Raw genomic sequence first — 22,970 nt, 5'->3', positions numbered from 1 at the left:
TGTATGGGTCCACCACCTTCACACTTGTGTACGAATCCACTGTCCTCACTCTAGTGTATGGGTCCACCACCCTCACACTTGTGTACGAATCCACTGTCCTCACACAAGTGTATGGGTCCACCACCCTCACACTGGTGTATGAATCCACTGTCCTCACACAAGTGTATGGGTCCACTGTCCTCACACTAGTGTATGAATCCACTGCCCTCACACTGGTGTATGGGTCGACTGCCTTCACACTTGTGTATGAATCCACTGTCCTCACACTAGTGTACGAATCCACTGCCCTCACACTGGTGTATGGGTCGACTGCCTTCACACTTGTGTATGAATCCACTGTCCTCACACAAGTGTATGGGTCCACCACCATCAGACTGGTGTTCACTCTGAGGAGGTTAAAGCAAGTGATGGACAATGTTCAGGGTTCATGACATCTAGACATACCTAAGTGTGTGAGGACAATGTGTGTGAGGTTATTGTGTGTGTTTATATCATTAATCACACTGGTGTACTGGTCCACCAAACTTACACTGGTGTACAGATCCACTTCGCTCACACTGGTGTATGGGTCCACCACCCTCACATGGGTATACGGTTCCACCACCCTCACTCTGGTGTAAGAGTCCGACCCCTCACACTAATGTACACTGATTCGTCACACGGATTTACTGGACGACCACCATCACACTGGTGTATGGGCCCACCAACCTCACAGTAGTGTATGTTCACTCTGAGGAGGTCAAAGCAAGGCATGGACAATGTTCAGGGTTCGTGACATCCAGACATACCTCAGTGTGTGAAAACAAAGTGTGTGAAGTTATTATGTGAGATTATATAATTAATCATTAATCACACCCTGTCTTCATGTCTGGAGTTTTATGGCCGCTGCGTCCATAACAGTAAACCTGTACTGTCTCCAGGTCCAGATGCTTTTCAGGCTGTTTGTATCTCACCACCCTCAATCACTCATTCATTGTGTCCAACAGTGCCCCCATCTGTACTCTCACTGTTTACATTACTTTAAATAATGATTAACCCTCTCCAGTCCAGAGGGGCCTTGAGTCTGGAGACTGTTTCCCTAGGTCTGGACTGGAGTGAGGACGACTGTGTGAGTGAGGTGTGTGTGAGTGCTGGGTGAGAGTGTGAGTGACAGAGTGAGTGTGAAGTTGTCTGTATTGTTGAGTTGTGGTGTGGAGTTATCAGAGCTGCACCTGCCCCTGCTCAGTTACCATGGGTGACGGGGTTTATTTGTTTGGTTAATCGGATTGTGTGATTGGCTGTTTATGTCTCTGAGGTGTGAGACAGCGAGGGTCTTGGGGGGGTGGTGGTGGTGGGGGTGGCGTATCTAAGTGCATTAGGCTCTGCATCTGCTTCCCCCTCTCATTCCTGCTCTGAAGACAGGGACATTCCTGAGACCCCACGTCCCCCTACCCCACCAGCTTTGTTGTGGGAATGAGATTAACGCGGGGCTCATTGCATTAGTGGCCAAGGGCCGAAAGGGAGCAGTGGCCTCTGTAAAACCTGGTTAAGGACCCGAAGAACCGAGCGCAGATGCTCCGCAAACATTATCTCTCTGTGGAAATGGGAGAATAGAGCACAGACAAAAGAAGGAGAGGGAGGAGTTAAACCTGCACACGCTAATTACACACATACAAGCACACTCATACACATACAGATCTTCTCCTACTTCTTTCTTTCTTCTCCTTCATCTTTTCTCTCCTCCTTCATCCCTTCTCCTCCTCCTTGTTTCATCTGGTTCCATGAATGTCCACTGTTCCCCAATGTTTACTGTTCTTATTTTATGTGAGGAGTTTTTAGAGGAGGACATGTAGTTCCATTCACCTCTTTTAAAAACGTGGTGTAACTCGGTTGAATCCGAAGGGATGTGGAGGGAAGTGAGCAGAATTCCCTCCACAATATCTGTCCTTTCAAAGGGAAAATGGACATTTCCACGGGTTTTACTCTGTTTGGCAAAGCTAATGTTTCTTTTATGGATGGATCTGGAACGCTGTGCAGTGCCGGGTTGGCATTCCCACAGAGGAACACCCCCCCCACTCCCCCCAACCCACTGACTGGCCTCTGAGACCCTGAAGGATGTGGTGGGGTATTTATGTGAGAGGTTCTAAAATGGAAAGTAATGTTTCTCCTCAGAAGACCCTGAAGGGTGCTGTAACGCAGCACTGTATTTGTTACTATCATACACCCCACATCCATGTCCAAGGACCCCCCACAGCCTCACTCCCCTGCACCTCCACCCCTGAATCTCACGTGCATGGGGGATGCATGATGTTGTGGGGTCACGCGATGCTGCCATGTAGAACAGCATTACTCACATGAGCTGAGCTGTCCATCGACGCAAGGCTCTTGCTCTGCACCCGTCATTACAGCCCCTACTCGTCCCCCAGCATTCGACACGCCGCTTAACTGCACCCCGCTCCACAGCTGACTGGCCCCTGTGCCTGGGAACAGGGCTTAGGGGCACACAAACACGCATACTAGCTTTGGGGGAGCGGGGGATATGAGAGCCCTTTAGTAATTTGTGCTTGTGTGTGTTAATGGAAGCATTCGCAAAAGTCTGAAGCTCAAATACATGAGTCTAGAATATGCATGCTTTTTTTTTTATAAAGAGTCTAGCACACATATCATTCTTCAGAGAGAATGTAAAACAGAGTTCTTTATAATGAGTCTAGAACATTTTCTACAGTAGAGTATTAGGGCCATGACATTAAAATAAATACATATTATAAGAAAAATGTTAGAATTCTAAGAATCAAGTGGGAATAATTAGAAGAAATCTCCTAGAAAAACAGTAATAATAATTCTGAGATTAAAGTGATAAAATCTGAGATAGAGGTCAGAATATTTTGCTGCACATATGGCTAAAAGATAATAAGATACATTCCTTTGCAGTGTTAATGAGAAATGCACTGTATTGTTGAAATCATTAAATCATATACATTCCAGGAATAAATCCTCAGTCCTCTGGCCCATCGGGACCACACTGATTCCACACTGATTCAGTTGTGCAAAAAAACAGTTTGTTCAGAAGAGGGCATTAAGTTTCACAGAATATTAGAATGATCATAAAAATGATGGAATTCTTCATTTCCATGAGGCTCCTTGGACTAATAGTGGGAGTTTAGAACACAGCCTTATAAATAGTGTCTAGAACGCAGGTCAGTGCAGTGTGCTTTGTATGACCCTGGTGTCCACTAATCAGAGTATCAGAGGAGAGAGAGAGAGAAAGGGGAGAGAGAGAGAGAGAGAGAGAGAGAGAGAGAGGAGAGTGAGAGAGGGAGGGACAGAGGGAGAGAACGGGAAGACAGAGGGGGAGGGAGTGATTGAGTGTGTGTAGTAAATGTAATGAATGTAGTGAATGAGTTTAGGAGTGAAAGGGAAGGAGGAAGGGGTCTTTAGGGGCGGAGTTGCCCCACACTCCTCTTTGTAAAGAGAGAGAGAGAGGAGAGAAAAAAAAAAAAGAGAGAGAGAGAGAGAGAGAGAGAGAGAGAGACAAAGAGGCTCGAGCTTCATTTGGGGAGATTTGGGCTGACTGGGTGGAGCGGGCGCAGCCTCTTTCTGACACAAACATACACGCGCGCGCGAACACACATATACACACACACACACACACACACATGCATGCAGATTCAGGCTCTTATTCCGCCTGTCCGCACGCGTGCAACAGGAGCTCGTCTTCATCCGTTGTATCGAGCAAGACCTGCGCGAGATCTGTGTAGCCTTGGGACGCGCGCGTGTGCGTGAGAGAGAGAGAGAGAGAGAGAGAGAGAGAGAGAGAGAGAGAGAGAGAGAGAGAGAGAGAGAGTATTTTATTTTGTATGCACGAGATTTCTTAGCATCTCCAGCCGTGACCGTGCGTGGCGTGAAAGGAACAAGTAGAGGACACTGTGCACGAGACAGAGTAAAACACAGGCACGCGCGCAGTGGGACACGCAGAGGACACGAGGACCTGAGTCATGTCCCTGTGTCTCGCGCTGCTCTCCGTGCTGTGCACCGCGCGCGTGGCGACCGCAGGCTCCACGGTGCGGTACCGCGTGCGGGAGGAGGTCCCGGTGGGATCGGTGATCGGGAGGCTCGCGGAAGACGCGGCCGATGCTCTGGCGCGCCTGCCCAGCTCTGTGTCCCCGCGCTTCCGCGCCGTCACGCGCCGCGGAGCCGCCGCCTCATCCGCGCTGTCGGTGCGCGAGCGCGACGGGGAGATCAGCGTGCGCGCGCGCCTCGACCGCGAGGCTCTGTGCTCGAGCGCCGCCCCAGAGGCCAACTGCACACTGGAGTTCGACGTCCTGACCCTCCCCACGGAGCACCTTCAGCTCTTCCACGTGGTGGTGAGTACAAACACACACACACACACACAAATATAATACACAAGCACACAAGGTTCTTCAGAACCGTAGTAGAAACGTGTTTGTCTACAGACTCCTACATAATTTGTGTCAGTCTTTTCTTGGCTGTGAAGCATTTTGATAACATCCACATGAGAAAAATGGTTCTGTCCCTCTGTCCCAGTATTTATGAGAAGCTTAGGTCTGAATCTAGAACCATTGTGGTTCTAGACTGTACTCTGTCTTCAGCCAGATGTTTCCTCAAATTACCTACTCATGGAGACAGTCATTTCTGGTGGTGAGGTTTGTTGGTTCTGTTCATGAAGTTTCTCTTGGAATCATCTGTTATAGCCCAGATCCCTAAAAGTGTTCTCCTGGCCTACATTCCAGTCTCTTCTGGTCTGTGGTTCTTGAGTCGAGCTGGGGGCAGAGAAGGTGAGGACCAAGAAGAAGAGTTGGAGGTTTGGCAGAGGTTGCGTCATTTGTTTTCCTAGAATGTCCCCACAGTCTTGCACTCGTTAAAGGCAGGTTTCACCTCAGGACAGAGAGGACACAGGTGTCTCAGAAGACACAGTACAGTTGTCCAGTGTGCCCTCTATTACCAGGTGTATCTTTATTATTTCTCTTTTAATTTTTTCTCTCTAAAAACTCAGGGGTCTCATGCCACACTTGTGCCACACTCCCTCCTGGTGGTCTAGCTTGTTTTCTGGCTCAAAGTATCCACATAATGTTAGCTGTTTGGATTCTAAATATCTGAGATATTTTTCAGAGAGTAACCCTTTTCCAAGAGTGTAACAGATGCTAATGTAATGTTTGTGATGTCACATGTCCTAAAGTGACAATGCCTACGTTTTTCTTTTCAGGTGGAGCTGCTGGATGTGAATGACCATGCCCCTCGTTTTGCTCGGCCCATGATTCCAGTAGAAATCTCAGAGTCAGCGGCAGTGGGAACTCGGATTCCTTTGGACAGCGCCACAGATCCAGATTCTGGAGAGAATGGGCTTCAGTCATACTCCATGGCACCATCCAGAACCTTCGGAATTGATGTTCTTACCAGGCCCAATGGTGCCAAGTACACAGAGCTGGTGGTTTTGGGTCCTCTGGATCGGGAACACCTTTCCAGCTACGAGCTAGAGCTCACAGCCACGGATGGGGGTGACCCACAGAGGACTGGCTCCACCATGCTGAAGATCACCATCTCTGACTCCAATGATAACAGCCCCACCTTTGAAAGGTCCTCATATGTGGTCACTCTGCTGGAAGACGCCCCGCTGGGAACGCTGATTGTGGACCTGAATGCCACAGATCCAGATGAGGGAACCAATGGGAAGATCATCTACTCCTTCGGCACACATGTCTCTCCGAAAGTTCTGGAGACCTTCAGGATTGACCCGGATGATGGCCGCCTCACTCTGCTGCGAAAGGTGGATTTTGAGTCATCCGATTCCTACGACATTGATGTCCAGGCTCAGGACATGGGGCCAAACTCAATGCCAGCTCACTGCAAGGTGACGGTGAAGGTGCTGGACGTGAATGACAACAAACCTGAAGTGGCTGTGAATTTGATGGCACCTGGAGATGAGGACGCTGCGTTTGTCTCTGAAGGAGCTCCACTGGACACATTTGTAGCTCTGGTGAGAGTGGATGACGCTGATTCTGGGCTGAATGGTGAAGTCGTGTGCCGTCTTTTGGGTCAAGGACATTTTCGGTTGCAGAAAACACATGAGAAGAACTACATGATTCTGACCAATGCTAGTTTGGACAGGGAGAAAAGGTCAGAATACAGCCTGACGGTCATCGCAGAGGATCGTGGGTCACCGAGCATGTCCACAGTGAAGCACTTTACCGTGCAGATTCAGGACGAGAATGACAATGCACCCAGCTTCGAAAAGAGCAGGTATGAGGTTTTTAAGGCGGAAAATAACTCGCCTGGTGCTTACCTGGCCACCCTCCAGGCCTCTGACCCTGATCTTGGTGCTAACGGCCAGGTCAGCTACTCCATCCTGGATAGCTCAGTCCAGGGAAGCTCTATCTCAACTTATGTGACTGTGGACCCATCCACTGGTGCCCTATATGCCCTGCGGACATTTGACCGCGAGGAACTAAGTCAGATCTACTTTTTGGTTCAAGCCAGAGACTCTGGAACTCCTTCTCTCAGCAGCAACGTCTCTGTGATCTTGAATGTTTTGGATGAGAATGATAACCGTCCGATGATTTTGGCGCCGCCCTTGTGGAACCACTCGGCAGAGGTCCCTGTGTTGAGACGGACTGACGCTGGGGATCTGGTGACGGTCATTAGGGCGACAGACCGGGACGCAGGGGCCAATGGGGACATTTCCTGCCACATTGTTGCTGGCAACGAGGCAGGCTTCTTTTCCATGGACAGTAGAACCTGCGAAATCTACACCAATGTAAGCATGAGGGATGTCCCACTGGACAGAGTGGACATTGCGGTTCTCGTGCAGGATCATGGGTCAGAACATCTCGGAACCAAAGCTGTGCTGAGGCTCACACTCTACGAGAACCTGGAGAACCTTGTGGACCATCGCCAGACGGTAAGGACACACAAAACTGTCAGAAACATCTTTTAAAATACACCTATGACCCCTACTAATGTTTCCCCTGTTCTCTCCATAGTCGTTCCAGCCGGGTGGAGGAACCAGAGGCGAGAACGTTCCGGACGCTTCCACAATCATCATCATCTCTCTTGCCGCTGTGTGTGGGGTTCTGCTTGTGATCATGGTGTCCTTTGCGCTACGATGCTCTCGTGACAAAAAGGACACACACTCGTACAACTGTCGCGTTGCAGAATCCTCGTACCAGCGTCACCCTCGCAAGCCCTCGCGCCAGATCCACAAAACAGATATCAACCTGGTGCCCACTGTCAATGGAGCCCTGCCCCTCAGAACCCACCGCCATGGAGGCTCGCCCTCCCATTCACCTGCCCACTCGCCCCCGCACTCGCCTGGCCACCAGAGGGCACACCTTAGTCACCAGTCACTCAATAGCCTCGTCACAATTTCCTCATCCAATCACATCCCGGAGAGCTTCACCTTGGAGCTCACACATGCCACGCCCCCTGTGGAGGTAAGGAGGACATAAAACCTTGGACCTTGACGTTAATTATTATGTCTTATATGTTTTATAACACTTGGTTCTTTAAAGAATCTTTTGAGATGTTCTGTAGGGCTGTGCTTCTGAAAGAAGGCCTCAGGGAACCTCTGAATTTACTAACCCCCACTTCAAAATATCTACTATATTCTGTGGGTCCTTTAGAACCAAGCTGAAAACCTCTGCTTCTAAAGAGGTCCCTAGTTTAAGGATAGAACGAATAATGTGTACCTTCTCACAGCCTTTAAAAAACAGTTTTCATTATGAGAATGAGAACCATGGTTGTAGATAACATTTCTGTCAGGCACTCCCTTTTGAAAGGTCCTATGACAAAGACACTTGTTAGTGCTTTTATGTTTAAGGCTAGAGAATGAACCATTGGAAGAACCATGGTGCTTGATATATTTTTAGGTTAACTTTGCTCAAAAGCGGGTTTTTCTTGAACATCCACCTTCAGTTGTATGCATGTAGCAGTCAATTAATGTGAAATAAATACTCACGCATGATTATTAGAAAATATGAATATTTAGAAGTTTGTAATTATACATATGTAAATGTGTACAGGAATACATACATAGCAAGAGTCTCAGACAGATGTGTGCCACAGACAGAACAGAGAGAGAGAACCCAGTCTTGCTGAGTCATTGTCCGGTGTTGCCATGAATGTGTCTATGGATGTGTTTACAGGTTTATTTACTTGTTTACTTCATGATTAACAACATTTTTGCATATGTAAATCATTAATCTCCTCATTGTTACCATTGTAACCCCTTGTGTTGTCTAACACTCATGTCTGCGTCTGTGTTTACACCTTCCATCTGTATTCATTTTTGTTGTCATGTTTTCTTGTGTTGTTTTTGTTTTTGTTTATTTGTTTTGTTTTGATTTATTTTATTTTTGCTGTAGCAAGTTTCACAGCTGCTCTCCCTACTCCATCAGGGTCAGTATCAGCCTCGGCCCAGCTTCAGAGGAAACAAATACACTCGCAGCTACAGGTAAACAAACAAACAAACAGACAGACAAACAAAGTGGTAGAGAGTGCTTTAGGGAGAATTGAAGAGAGAGAGAGAGAGAGAGAGAGAGAGAGAGAGAGAGAGGGGAATTGGGCAGTGTCCCGTCCTTGTTCTGGTGCTGGTTTGATCCTATTGGACGATAGGGAGGTTTGTGGGTAGACTAGGACAGAACTTCCCTGTTGCCGTGGTCACCCACATTCGGCACATCTGATTGGTCGGCTCCTCACATGAGGTCATAGCTTGCTTTTCTGTTTTTTCCTCCCTCTTTATTCCCTCGCTCTCTGTGCTCATCTGTGTTTTTGGGTTTTTGAACCATGCAGTGTCTCTGTCCCTCCGTCCCTCTGTCTCTCCTGACCCACATCTGTGATGTTTCAGTGCTGTACGTATATTATAGGAAGTATACAATGGGCTGCAAATATTTGTGGCATTATGAATACTTAAATTTTTCTGAATAGTTCTTAGGCATGGACTGTGTTGTGTCCTGTCTTTCTGTGGTAGAGCCCCCCTCACACAGCCTTGTCCACCAGTGTGATATGAGTGTGTGTGTGTGTGTGTGTGTGTGTGTGTGTGTGTGTGTGTGTGTGTGTGTGTCCTGTACAGCGGATATGGGATCAATGATATATTTGCACATAAACCCATGCATAATGACCCCTGGGCACGAGACAGAGACAAACACAGAGAGACACAAAGAGACACAGAGACAGAGACACAAAGACAGAGCTGGAGCCATGTAAAGAGAGGGGATGAAACTGGGTGTGTCCCCTTCCCTGTCCCTGGCCGTTCCCCAGTCTTATCCGGTGTGTATTGTGTCTCTGATGCAGATTAAAGCCATCGCCACGTCTTGGAGACACTCCTCTCTCTCTCTCTCTCTCTCTCTCTCTCTCTCTCTCTCTCTCTCTCTGTCTCTTTCACTCTTCTGCCTTTCTTTGTCTGAAAGTGACAGACTCCTCCCTGCCCTCAGAGACTACAGCATGAATGGAGGCTGAATGGATGAATGAGGGATGAGCTGGTGACTGAATGATGAATGGGTGAATGACTGATGAATCCTTTCATCTTTCATTCATTTACTCATGCTTCATTCATCCATTCACTGTGGTAAAATTAATGCTAAATGGTATTATGAAGGCTGACTGTATAAATAAAAGATGAGAGTATGAATGTTTACAGTAAATAAGTGTATGTTAGATATAACGTTTGTTTGGTTTAGTGTAACAGATGATTTTCTTGTGTTATTAAATGACCAATATAAAGAGAATCAAACTGAAGTCTGAATGGTTACAGAGCTAGGCTGCTGTAAGCTGAATAGGTTTGGCTTGACTACTATAAGCTGAATGGGTGGGGCTAGACTGCTGTAAACTGAATGGGCTGGACTAGATTTAAATAGGCACTATGTTGTGACACCACATACAGTGTAATTGGTTTGTGTTTCATGGTATTGGCCCTTTAATGGTGAACAGTAAACGTGTGCATGTTGTCTAAGTGTAAACTGACAAGTGTGTGTGTGTGTGTGTGAAGGTACGCCCTCCAAGACATGGATAAGTTCAGTCTGAAGGACAGTGGGCGGGGCGACAGTGATGCAGGTGACAGCGATTGTGAGACAGGACGGGATTCGCCGGTCGAGCGGTTGCTAGGTGATGGCTTCGGGGAGCTCTTCCACATTGATGCACAGAACAGGCTCCACCCAGGTACACACACACTACACATATAAACTACTCACACACACACATACCAGAAACTACATATATACACTATTCTCTCTCACACACACACTACACATATACTCAACTCACACACACACACACTACACATATATTCTACACACACATACACACACACACACCAGATACCACACATACACTAAATATAAAACAGGCTCCACCCAAGTACACAAAAACACACACACACACACACACACACACACACACACACTACTCACACACACACACAAACACCCACACCAGACACTACAGATATACACTACTCTCACACACACACACACACACACACACACACACACACACACACCCAACAGTCTCTACACCTGTACATTACTCATTCACATACACACACTAAACGTATTGCATAGTGTATGGTACACATAGAGTATAATGTGTAGTGTGTGTGTACACATTGACCCCTTTGGCCTGCAGTGTGTATTTACTGGTGTGAAATCTAATGTGAAGTCAGAGCCCCAACAGAGAGAAAAACCTGCTGAGACCCCAGCCTTTACAGACCATCTAAAAGAAAATTAAAATTCAGCACTATAACATACATTCTTTTTCTCTCTTACTCTCCCTCTCTCTCTCTCTCTCTCTCTCTCCCTTACACTCTCTCACTCATTTTCCCCAACTTTTGCGCTCTCTCTCATTCTCTCTCGTCCTCCTTTAATCTCTCTTCCACTATTCGCTGTCTCTGTCTCTCACCCTACTCTCCATGTCTCTTCCTCTGCTACTATCTCTCACTCTCTCATTCTCACATTTTCTCTCTCGCTCTCTCTTCCTCTGCTCTCTCTCTATGCTTGCAGTGATGATGAAGCTGTGTACAGAGGAGTGCAGGGTGCTGGGTCACTCTGATCAGTGTTGGATGCCCTCGTCTTGTGGGGATTATCGTTGCAACATGTTCATTCCTGGGGAAGAGTCTCGTCCTCGACTCTCGGAGGAGGAACGGCGTTCCCTGGAGTCCCGCCGAAGTTTCTCCACCTTCGGAAAGGAGGAGGAGGAGGGTGGAGAGGAGGGTGGGAGCGAGGGGAATGAGGGAGGAGACGGAGAGGAGAAAAACTCCCTCCTCTCCGAGATAAATACAGTATTCCAGAAGCTCCTCCCCACCTCCTATTCTGAACTTGGTGAAGATGCCGCCCCCTTCGCTGTCACCATGGAAACCAAGAGATGCCACCTGCCCGGGAAGGTAGGGGCTGTGTCATCTAGCCCCGCCAACCTTCACCATCATCACCAGCACCATCAAACGGGGCAGGGGGGTGTGGCTGCCTGGATGGCCTCCTCCCACTTTCAGAACCCCAGCATCCCAGTTGGAACGCTCACCACAGCGACATGCCACGTCCCCTCGGCTAATCAGACACACCTGAAGTGGCTGCCGGCGATGGAGGAGATCCCTGAGAATCATGAGGAGGACGAGGTCCTGATGGAGAAACGCAACGAAGCCGTAGGTGAGCTAGCCGCAGAGATTAGCATGCTACTGAGGGATGTGCACGAGAGCTAACAACCAGCAAGCAGCAGAACCACAATCGCAGTGAGAACGCAACCCAAAAACATCAAACAACACCAACACTGCTACAAAGACGTCCGTCACAGCTTCGGATAGTCCTCGGAAAACTCCTGAGGCGTGCTGTGAGAGCATTCACCTGTTTACAGACGTTTAGCTGATTTCACCTATAGATAAAAAGTGTCTTAATCCACTTTGAATACCTTAAATCTTTATTATTTATGTTTTTAATTTATATTTATTTTATAATCCTTCTTTTCAGGAAACAACGCATTAAACAAGACATTTAAGTACATTAGAACAATCTCACAGCCAGGACTGGAGATATAGACTCGCTATTAGGCTAATGCTGCTACACTCTGTGCTAATTGATCTCAAACACACTTTTCTTTGTCCATCTCTGTGGACTGAGGCATTAGCACATCACTAGGCTCACTAGCAATGAAGCTTGAGATGTGTGTCTGGGTTATTATACTACATTCTAACTGAGTGTGTGAAGCGTTAGCACTGGTTAGCCTCATGCTAACATATTTATGTGCTTACACTTGTTGATAATATTTGTATAGTTAATTTAAAATAAGTCTAAAAACTAGTTAAATCTTACACAGGACACTTATCTAAATGGTCCAGTGGTGGACCAGCAGTCAGCAGGGTACCACACTTTTTAAGCCAGTGAACTGATATATGCTTGCTGTATGGGACCAAGCTGGGATTGGTCCGTTTATGCCTTTGTGCATTTTGGAATGTGTTTATTAGAAAGATCACAACCGTTTAAACGCTATCACAGCATGACTGCGCTTCTGAGGGCTACCCAGGACTATCCGAACATGCTAATGACACCAAAATACAGCCAAGAGTTTAATAAACAATGTCTCTTTAACTCTCTATCTCGCAATTCACCCTTCTGTTCTTCACAGAGAGGAATAATCACACAAACAAACACACATACACACACAGAGAGAGAGAGAGACAGAGAGAGAGAAAGAGAGAGGACTTTACATGCTGAAGCCTTCATCCACTTGTCAATAGTGTGACTATGTTATTATCTGTGGTGATTTTCGGAGGAAAAAAGAATCAAATAATAAGTAAATACATAAAATCCAAGTGCGATTTTTTAAATTGTTTTTTTATTGTAACGCAGTGAACACAACGTGACTGTAACAGACTCTTTATATCTACATGAATATATGATTATATCTGCGCAGTTGTTTTTTTACTCTATATTTATATGTATATGTGTTGTTTGTACAGAAATGCGTAAACAAATGTCTATTTTTATATTTCACTGCATGTGATCATTATTATTATTATCATTATTATTATTATTATTAATACGTAAACTCCACTTTGTTTATGTCTGAGCCGATGAAGATATTAAAACCTGTTCTCCAATCCTTTGCCTGCTTTCTCTGCCCTGTCTCTTTTCTTATATATAAAAACGCTAGCCACTTTATCAGAAACACCCCTCTTCTACTGACACTCACCCCTATGTGTGTGTATCTGTAAACTCTGTGTATGTGCGTGCAAGTGCATAATCAGTGTTTGCGCGCGCATCTGTGGGGCCGTATAAACCCTGTGCACCCCCTGTTGAGAAACAAGGGAACTGCAGCTGTGTTTACTGTTATGAAGGTCTTAAAATAATACATTTTATTTATTATGCACTTTACATTTGCAACAAATCTCAAAGTGCTACAAGGTAAAATATTTTTTGAGGAAGAGAAAAATAAAAGAAATTAAGAAAACACCAGCTGGTTAATTAAGAGTCATACACTCTCTGCTACATAGGAATGTTTTGAGTCTTTTTTAAAAATCTCACTCATCTGTGGTGCTCTCAGATGGGGGAGCAGTACAGAAGGCCCAATCCCCCATAGTGCTGATCTTAGTTCTGGGAGGTAGAAAGTGATTTCAGGTTGTAGAGTGGAGAGATTGTGAGGAGGTTAGTTGGGTGAGCAGTTATTTCAGTTAGGAAAGGGCATTGCCATAGCTGACAGGTGAGTAAGGAGGGATATCTTGTGTTTGATCTGGGTAGAGACAGTGAGCCAGAATGTAGAATGGGTGTAACTTTCATCAGGATCCTAGCAGCACTGTTCTGAGTATACTGTAATCTCTGAAGACTCTTGCTAGGAATTCCAATGAGAAGTGCATTGCAGTAGTCCAGTCTGGAAGAGACAAAGGCATGTACCAATTTTTGCAGTGTGCCAACCAGAATGACTTCAGTTTTGGCACTGTTCAAATGGAGAAGAATGTTTCATCCACACCCTTAACTTCTCCAGACAAACTGTGAGAACTGGTAAAGAGGTTAATGAAATGATGATGGTAAATCTGCAGAGTAGTGTTATTGTATGATGGTCCTGGATGTGGGCAACAACAACTTTTTCCAATACTTTTGATAAAAGGGAAGGTCTGTAATTTGTATATTTTTTGTATGAGTATATTCAGGGTAACTTACTCTCTTTTATAGAAAAATTATAGAAAATAACACTTGTGGAAATATGTATTAAGTTATTTTATTTTTAAAAAAATGGGAAGAGCTTCTCTTTTAGTAGATCTATATTGGTTTTATATTGTTCATGTCGGTATAAATATATCCACTGCATATATGTGGATATATTTGTACATGCAGGTATATATACTTCTGTGTATCATTTTGTACTGATATTGGTCCAATGTGAATCACCTACACATCATGCCAAAATAGCAGTGATTGGTCCGTTTGTGTGTCAGTCGGATTTCTTTTCTAGCAGTAGTAAGGTGTTCTTGGCCATGTTAAGTGGTGAAAGGCACCAGACTCTCCCTAGAGAGTCTGGCAATATGAGACTAGATATAGGTAGACAGCATGAACAGGACAGAACAAACAGGGCAGAACCAAAAGAAAAAAAAAAAAATCAGACGGATCATGAAATTTTTACCTGCTGTCTGAATGTTGCTTAAACTTTGTCCCTGTTGGTAACACTTTATATGAATCCTGTATTCATAATGCATTATATGGCATACAAAATGCCTTATAATGACTGCTATAAGCCTGTATAATTACTAATAAATAGATATAGCTACATTCATAAAAGTTTATAAGGAATGAGTGTGTGACATTTAAAAAGGTTATAATGCACTATGCCTATTCATAAGAGCATTGCACATTGTAATGATATAATTCACTATAACACGTTAGAATGCTTTATGTTTTGCAAATTATAATGCATTATAAATATAGGTTTCTATTAAGTAAATATAAACATTTATAATACATAATAGAGCATTATATGATGTAGTTACAGGCTTTAAGTGAGGTGGGTTTTTAAAGGCCTTTTAATTATAAAGGAAAATTCACAGTAATGTGTAATGCTTTGTAGTGTTTAAAAGTGCTCTTTACTGAATTTAAGTGTGTTTTCAATTGTCTGACATCAATAATTTAATTACATAATACCTTATAGAGCATTATAAAGGCTCTTTATGGGCCTTTATGTAAAGTGAAAATTATATGGAACAGACTCAAAAATGGGACATATAACAAAAGTATATATATATTTTTTTAAATTACTGAGTATTCACAAGAGTGTACTTTATTCTTAAATCAGACTTTCTGAATCAAAAGCATTAAATGGGGGGTGGGAAACATTTTTTTAAAGACCAATTCTTACAATAGATAAATGAACACAGTGCATAACATATACAGCTGAAACATCAGAACAATAACAATAACAATATTGTAATAATAACCCAGGTTTATCTAAATATGACCTTATAGCATTCTAATTTAATTTACAATAGACAGAAGGTATTCAGAGCTTTTATTTTTAAAATTTATTCTTTAATTTCTGCTGTTGTTGCCTGTCTGCATCTTTCAACAAATACAGACAATTTCTCATTCCATGGTCTAAGAGCCTTGACAGCAAGTTTGGCTATTGGTGCTGTTTTGGAGATAGTGTTTTGTCAACTTCAATCCTAGGGAATGCTTTCTTCATGGAACCAACAAGCTTGAAAGCATCCATGGCCCAGCTGAATCTCTGGAGAACTCCACAGACATTCTTTGCTGAAGAAAGGCAAATTTAGTATCTTATCACAGTAATAACTGTTAAATAGCACAAACAAATATGATTTTTGCTAGTACGGACCACGCCCGTAGAGGCTGAAACGGGGAGGTGAACTTAGAAGTCTTTTGGGGAAGAGTTCAGGGTGGCTTATGAATGCGTATGAAGCCAGACCCCCCCCTTGGGGAAATGAATATGAGAAAAGGGTGGAGACGGGGTGGAGGCAGGAGAAAGTTTAAATCAGGAGGCTCAGTGGGCTTGATAAAGGCCGAACATGGCTCCGAATATGGTGATCAGCAGGAATGACCCAGCGAATTTGCAGGGTATATATAGGATTGAGAGGAGGAGTCTGGGCGTGGTCCTACTCCAAAAAATTATGTTATTACATAACTTCACTTTGCTAGTACAGACCACGCCTGTAGAGGCTGAAACGGGGAGGTGAACTCAGAAGTCTTTTAGGGAAGAGTTCAGGGCGGCTTATGAATGCGTATGAAGCCAGACCCCCAAATATTTTCAGGAATGCTGGTCATTAAGTGCTATAGAATGGATAGGTTCAGGTACTTTGGTCAAGGGTTTGATTGGTGTCCTGATAGTGTGTAGGTGAATGAAAGAGGTTAGTGAGTCTTTGAATGAACTACCTTTAATAAACTGGCGCATGACTAAGTGTCATGTGAGACGGTAGAGAAATAGCTTGAGTGAGTTGAATGTCCTTTATTGATTATGATAACAGAAATTCTAGCGTGACTTGTAATTTGAGTATTCAGGTGCCGCCGCGGTAAAGGGGTGATGATTGCGAAATGTGATAGGGTCAAAGTTGGTCTTAAGATGGACAAGATCATCGCGTTGGCAGAAATCGAATTGATCAACTAATAATAGAATTTTAAAGTATCACCAGCTAAATGTCATTAAGCTATGGTGTAACAATAATAGTGACATTTATCTGGGGCCACCATGATAGTGCATCAGGCTAGATGCACTGGACAGATTGTTGCTAAGTCCAATTTCTACTTCAGTGTAATTGATAGTGATTGGGTAATAGTGAGGTGTCTGAGGCTGGCAACAATAGGTGGAAAGTGGATTAGTAGCAGCCTTGAAGTCAAGTACTACAGAAGGGCAGCATTAATAAAGCGAGATGTGCTTCGTTGGCAGGTGTGCCCTGGTGGTGCCTTTCCAATAGCATAGAGGGAATTGAGAATGGAATGGTGATCTAGAGGGATGACAGATGAGGCCAGTTAAGAAGCCCAAAAAGGTCAGCACCGCAGGAAAGGCGATATAGAGAGAAGGCAGTTTGTCACACGGGAGAAAACTCTGAAAGAGAAAAATCCAAAAGGTGCTGAGGAGCTCAAGCAAGGAGGCAAGGTAGAAAGTTGACTACAAGATAATGAAGATGCCTAGAGGGTGATGAAAAACAGATGCCAGAGGTGGCGTCAAGTGCCTGAGTGCTGGTCCAAGGTGACCTCGTAGAGAGCATAAGCTGGAACTTAGGGGCTAGATAGCAGTGTGGGTCTGAAGATAGGAGGACATGTTGAAGGTCCACAGCGACTGGAGGAATCAGTGTGAACAGTACCATAGGAGGCAGGGTGAGGTGCTGATGCTAGCCGAGAGATGAAAGATTAAGGTCCTCGCTGGCACAAGCTGGAAAGTTAGAAGCTAAGAGCGACAAGGCTGCATGTGAGAGGGTGAATTGAATTTGAGGTGGCGTCAAAGGGCCTGAGTGCTGCGTAGGGGGGCTGGTCCAAGGCAATGCCTGAGAAGAGAGCATAAGCTGGAATTTAGGGGCTTGGAGCAGCATGGTTATGAAGAGGAGAGGTCAGGTTGAAAGCCCGCAGCTGCTGGAAGAATTAGTACGAATGGGACCACAAGAGGCAGTGTGAGGTGCAGTCACTAGGAGAAGCTTAGCTGCAAGTAGAAGCAGAAGGTAAGATCCAGCAGGAGAGAGTGCAAGCCGTACAGTGGACGCAGGGCGCCGTTTGTTTGTGAGGGGAAGGCATAGGGATGAGCGTCCACAGCAGTTTCTGAGGAGAGAGTGCAAGCTGAGAATTTGGAGGTGGGCGGTGCAGCCGCAAAGCTATGGGGTTGGGACGAAGGTCTGTGGCATGAGAGAGGAGGGCTGTAAAGGAAGAGGCAGGATGCAGCGAAACCACAAGGGGAAGGGGATTAGGATGACCGTCCACATCAATAGAGAGGGTGTGCGGTAAAGGAAGAGGTGGGGTGCGGGACAGCCGCAAAGGAGAGGATTAGGACATGGCCCGTAACGGCACCCGGGAAGTTGATGACCTGGAAAGTCAGGGACTCGGAGTAGTGCAGTAGCAAAAAGTGGGGGATGAAGGTCCACCGAAGCACCTGAAAACAGAGCAGGAGCTAGAAGCTATAGAGTGTGACCAGCAAGGCAGCACAGAAGAGGGTCCAGTATGATCCACAGCAGCATCTGAAAAGAGAGTATAAACTGGAAGCCGGAGGGTGGGAGGGTCCGGTATGGTCCACAGCAGCATCTGAAAAGAGAGTATAAACTGGAAGCCAGAGGGTAGGAGTAGCATAGCAGCAGAGGAGTCAGGATGAGGGTCTACAGCAGCACCTAAATAGAAAAATGAGAGTTGTAATGTTAGACTCAGGGTATGGCACGGCCGCAAATTGAAAAGGTTAGGATGAGCGTCCATGAAGTATGCAAGCTGGCGATGTAGAGGCTGGGAGAATGAGATGATAGGATGAGAGCGAATCTAGGGTGAGGAAGTTGTGCAGCAAGGAGACTGCATAGAATGCCTAGAGTGCCAGGCAGGAGGCAAGCCTGCAACAGCAACCTGTAGAGGGGGTGCAAGCTGGAAAGTATGATGCATAGAGCAGCAGCAGGGTTAGAGGGTAGGATGAAGAAATGGGGGGTGGGTGGGTGGAAAGAAAATGAATCAGCAATGAGGAAGCCATGCAGTGAGAAGACCGCAGAGTGCCCTGAGCACTGGACAGGAGACAGGCCTGCCGCCGCACCTATAGAGGGGTACGGGCTGGAAGGTCCGAGGCATGCAGCTGCAGCTGAAACTGGGGAAGAAGTGGAATGATGAAGGGAGGGGTGGGATGAAAAAAGGGGGGGGGGTGATAAAGGGAGGGGTGGGATGATGTGTAGAGTAGACCTACATAGAGTAGACCACGTCAAGTGCCCGGAGCACTGGACAGGAGACAGGTCTGCTGCAGCACCTATAAAGGGTGCGGGCTAGAAGGTCTGAAGCATGCAGCTGCAACAGGGGAAGAGGTGGGATGATGAAGGGAGAGGTGGGATGAAAAGGGAGGGGTGGGATGATGCGTAGAGACAGATGTAGAGGAAGAGAAAGGGATGGGTGGGATGATAAAGGGAGGGGCAGGATGATAAAGGGAGGGGTGGGATGATGCGTAGAGACAGATGTAGAGGAAGAGAAAGGGAGGGGCGGGATGATAAAGGGAGTGGCGGGATGATGCGTAGAGAGGATAAGAGAAAACGAAATGAAAATGGAGGGCTGTGTCATTGCTGCGCAGGGGCTCCTTACACAGGCAGACGGGTTTCTCTCTTTAGCTGAGAGAACGAAGGGGACGCCATTGTTTTGAAGCTCGTTACTGGAGCGCTGAGGCTGTTCTGCCAGAGAGGAGGAAATGGGATTCTCAAGACGCTGTAGAGCTCGTAGCTGTGGAGCTGCAGCCGTGACGACGGTAGATTCGCGTTCCCTAAAACACGAGGCAGTCCCATAGCAGCGTAGCCGGAGATGAAGGTAAGGGGAGGCTCGAAACCTTGCGCCAGCGTTGGAGGCAGATGCGGGGGGTCACTCGGGAGGTCGAATGCAGTGGGAGGAGAAGCAGGAGAGCAGAGCACCGATCTGGAGTGGGTAAGACAGCAGAGCATAGAACAGTCGAAGCGGTTGCAGACGTGACAACGGCCGTACGTAACTTCAGATACCGAGCAGTCCCATAGCTGTTTAGCCAGAGCAAGTTTAAAACAGGAGGCTCAGTGGGCTTGATAAAGACCAAACACGGATCCGAATATGGGGATCAGCAGGAATGGACCCAGCACAGAGGAGCGAGCTGGCGTCGTGAAGCAGTCGAGTCGAGATCCATCTCCTGAACTAAATGAGGCGAGTTTGTCCGACAGCGGAAATGATGTGAATTTGCAGGGTATATATAGGACTGAGAGGAGGAGTTCGGGCATGGTCCTACTCCCAAAATTATGTTATTACATAAATTCACTTTGCTAGTACAGACCACGCTCGTAGAGGCTGAAACGGGGAGGTGAACTCAGAAGTCTTTTGGGGAAGAGTTCAGGGCGGCTTATGAATGCGTATGAAGCCAGACCCCCAAATATTTACATTTACATTTATTTACATTTATGCATTTGGCAGATGCTTTTATCCAAAGCGACTTACAAAAGAGGATCTAACATTCGAACTACAGCACAAATTATACAAAATACCTTACATTAAGTGCAATATGCCAGGAAGTAATAAATGCATTAAAGAAAGACATTCAGTGCAAAAGATACTCTCGGAAGAGCTGGGTTTTCAATGATTTCTTAAATGCAGAGAGGGTTTCTGTTGCTCTGATAGTGCTTGGAAGCTCGTTTCACCAGCATGGTACCAGAGATGAGAATAGCCTCAACTGACCTGTACAGGGGGTTGGTCGTTTTAGTTGGCGCTCCTTTGAGGAATGGAGAGGGCGGGCGCTAACGTATGGTTTTAAGAGTCTATTGAGGTAGATGGGAGCAGAATCAGTGAATACTCTGAAGGCTATCATTAGTGATTTAAATTTGATGCGAGCAGCTAAGGGTAGCCAATGCAGCTCAACTAATAGGGGTGTGACATGTGCTCTTTTTGGTTGGTTGAAGACCAGGCGTGCTGCAGCATTCTGGATCATCTGTAGCGATCTCACAGCACAGGCCGGAAGACCTGTCAGGAGGGCAGTCTGAACAAGGATCTGTGTTGTATGTTGAGTTAGGTATGGCCTAATCTTCCTTATGTTGAATAGGGAGAAGCGGCACGATCGAGCTACAGCGGTAATGTGATCTGCGAAGGTCAGCTGGTCATCAACCATGACACCTAGGTTTCTTACAACCTTGGTGGGAGCCACTGATAGGGACTCTAGCTTGATGCTGATGTTGTGGAGAATAGCTTGCTTGGCTGGGAGGACCAGTAGTTCAGTTTTGGATAAATTCAATTGGAGGTGATGTTCCTTCATCCATGTAGATATGTCAGAGAGATAGTCAGAGATTCGAGTTGCCACTGAAGTGTCTCCTGGAGGAAAGGATAAATAGAACTGTGTGTCATCTGCATAGCAGTGATAGGAGAAGCCGTGCAAATGTATGATTGGGCCTAGAGAGGTGGTGTACAAGGCAAAGAGGAGGGGTCCCAGCACCGAGCCTTGGGGCACACCTGTGGTGAGGTGGTGTCGCGCTCATGATTGTCCAAGCCATGACACACTGAAGGATCGTCCAGTGAGATAAGACTCAAACCAGGAGAGTGCATTGTTCTTGAAGCCCATGTCAGTGAGTTTGTTTAGTAAGATGTGGTGGAGAGAGAGGAGAGAGACTGGTCGGTAGTTCTCTACTATAGAAGGAGCAAGAGAAGGTTTTTTGAGTAGAGGTCTTACTTGAGCTTGCTTGAAGGTGTTTGGAAATGTTCCAGAGGTTAGTGAAGAATTGATTACATGAGTGGCTGCAGACACAATGGATAGGGCTATGGTTTGCAGTAGGGTGGTAGGAATGGGATCCAGTGGACAGGATGTAGGACGGGCACCTCTAAGAAGATTTGATACCTCGTCTTCTGTGAGAGGAGTGAAAGAAGGGAAGGAAGCAGTAGGTTTAGGAGGATTCGAAGGGGGAGCCGGAGGCGGTGTAGAAGGGTCCGAAAACCGGCTGCTGATTGCAGCAACTTTGCTGGTGAAGAAGTCAGCAAATGCGTCAGCGGTGAGGTTGGTTGCAGGGGGTGGAGGTGGAGGGTTCAGCAGAGACTTGAAGGTTGAAAACAGCTTTCGGGTGTCAGTAGCGTTGTTGATTTTGTCTTGGTAGAATTTCTTTTTTGCAATGGTGACATTTGTTGAGAAGGCTGAGAGCAGGGATTGTAGTTGTGTCAGGTGTGATGGGTCTTTTGTTTTTCGCCATCTCCTCTCAGCAGCTCTGAGGTTAGTGCGTATTGATCGAAGGGAGTCAGTAAGCCACGGGTGGGGCTGCATGGGTCTTGCGGGTCTGGAAGTCAGAGGGCACAGGCGATCTAAGCAGGAGCTCAGTGGTGTGCAGAGTGACTCTGTGGCGTCATTGACCTCAAGAGATGAGAAGGTGCTGGGGGGTGGGAGAGCAGAAGTCACAAGGGCAGAGAAGTGGGTGGGAGATAGGTTGCGGAGATTGCGCCGGAAGGGGACAGAGGGAGCGGACACAGTGGGTTGCTGAGGGAGACAAGCATTGAGCTGAATAAAGTAATGGTCAGAGAGATGTAGAGGAGTATCATTTACAGAGTTAATTAGGCAGTGTTTGGTGAGAATGAGATCAAGTGCATTACCTGCTTTGTGAGTTGACGGGGTGCATACCTGCTGTAGCTCAAAGGAGTGGGTCAGAGAGAAGAAGTCAGCAGCAGCCGGAGTGTCAAGGTGGATGTTCATGTCACCGAGAATGAGCATGGGACAGTCATGTTCAGGGATGGATGAAAGCAGGGTGTCTAGTTCTTCTAGGAAATCACCCAGTTGCCCTGGGGGACGGTATACAACGACCACATACATTTTTACTGGTGCAGTCATCAGGATGGCATGGAATTCGAACGAGCTGTACGAGACTGATGATTCGAACTGGGTATATTTCCATGTGTTGGAAATCAACAGCCCCATACCACCACCTCGTTTACCAGGCCGTGGGGTGTGTGAGAATCTGTAGTTGATGGAGAGAGCAGTGGGGGTAGCGCTGTTTTCCGGTTTGATCCAAGTCTCAGTGAGGGCTAGGATGTCTAGTGAAAGATGGTTTGCATAGGCGGAGATGAAGTCTGCTTTGTTTACTGCAGACTGACAGTTCCATAGACCTATTGAGAAGGAATTGGTTATGGGTGTGGATGTGTGATATAGAGAGCGAAGGTTATCAAGGTTTCGTTTCCGTCTGTGGAAGTAGAAGCGCCTGCGACTTCCAGAGAGAGGAGAGATGGGGTAGGGACACATTGTGGAAAGAGGAAAATTAGGCTTAGTTTGTTTGTTTGGTGGCCTCGCTTGGGGGACACGATTGGGAGACACGTTATGTCTTTACCCCAGAATGTCTTCACACCAGAAAGGCT

At 46.2% G+C, this 22,970-nt stretch overlaps 1 protein-coding gene across 2 annotated transcripts; it reads left to right on the top strand.

The window, feature by feature from the left end:
* Window positions 1-3,628: 3,628 nt before the first annotated feature.
* Window positions 3,629-13,011, top strand: pcdh18a (protocadherin 18a). 2 transcript variants are annotated; one of them, XM_066659832.1, is made up of 6 exons: window positions 3,629-4,343; window positions 5,204-6,895; window positions 6,978-7,427; window positions 8,391-8,446; window positions 9,980-10,149; window positions 10,989-13,011. In XM_066659832.1, exons 1-6 carry the CDS (start codon window positions 3,975-3,977, stop codon window positions 11,678-11,680), a joined length of 3,429 nt encoding a protein of 1,142 aa, XP_066515929.1. In that variant the 5' UTR covers window positions 3,629-3,974; the 3' UTR covers window positions 11,681-13,011. The 2 variants fall into 2 exon arrangements, with proteins under 2 accessions (XP_066515929.1, XP_066515928.1); XM_066659831.1 differs by having other exon boundaries at window positions 8,358-8,446.
* Window positions 13,012-22,970: the final 9,959 nt, after the last annotated feature.

This window comes from Hoplias malabaricus, chromosome 2, assembly GCF_029633855.1.
Source record: "Hoplias malabaricus isolate fHopMal1 chromosome 2, fHopMal1.hap1, whole genome shotgun sequence".
In the NCBI taxonomy this organism is placed as follows: Eukaryota; Metazoa; Chordata; class Actinopteri; order Characiformes; family Erythrinidae; genus Hoplias; species Hoplias malabaricus.
This window is presented reverse-complemented; position numbering and strand designations above follow the sequence as displayed.

Bases quoted from the DNA above. Each gene is read 5' to 3' on its own strand.
- pcdh18a (XM_066659831.1), top strand. From the start codon at position 3,975: ATGTCCCTGTGTCTCGCGCTGCTCTCCGTGCTGTGCACCGCGCGCGTG. The intron at 6,896-6,977 runs GTAAGGACACAC...TTCTCTCCATAG, and splicing joins TTGTGGACCATCGCCAGACG to TCGTTCCAGCCGGGTGGAGG. The intron at 7,428-8,357 runs GTAAGGAGGACA...TTTTTGCTGTAG, and splicing joins ATGCCACGCCCCCTGTGGAG to CAAGTTTCACAGCTGCTCTC.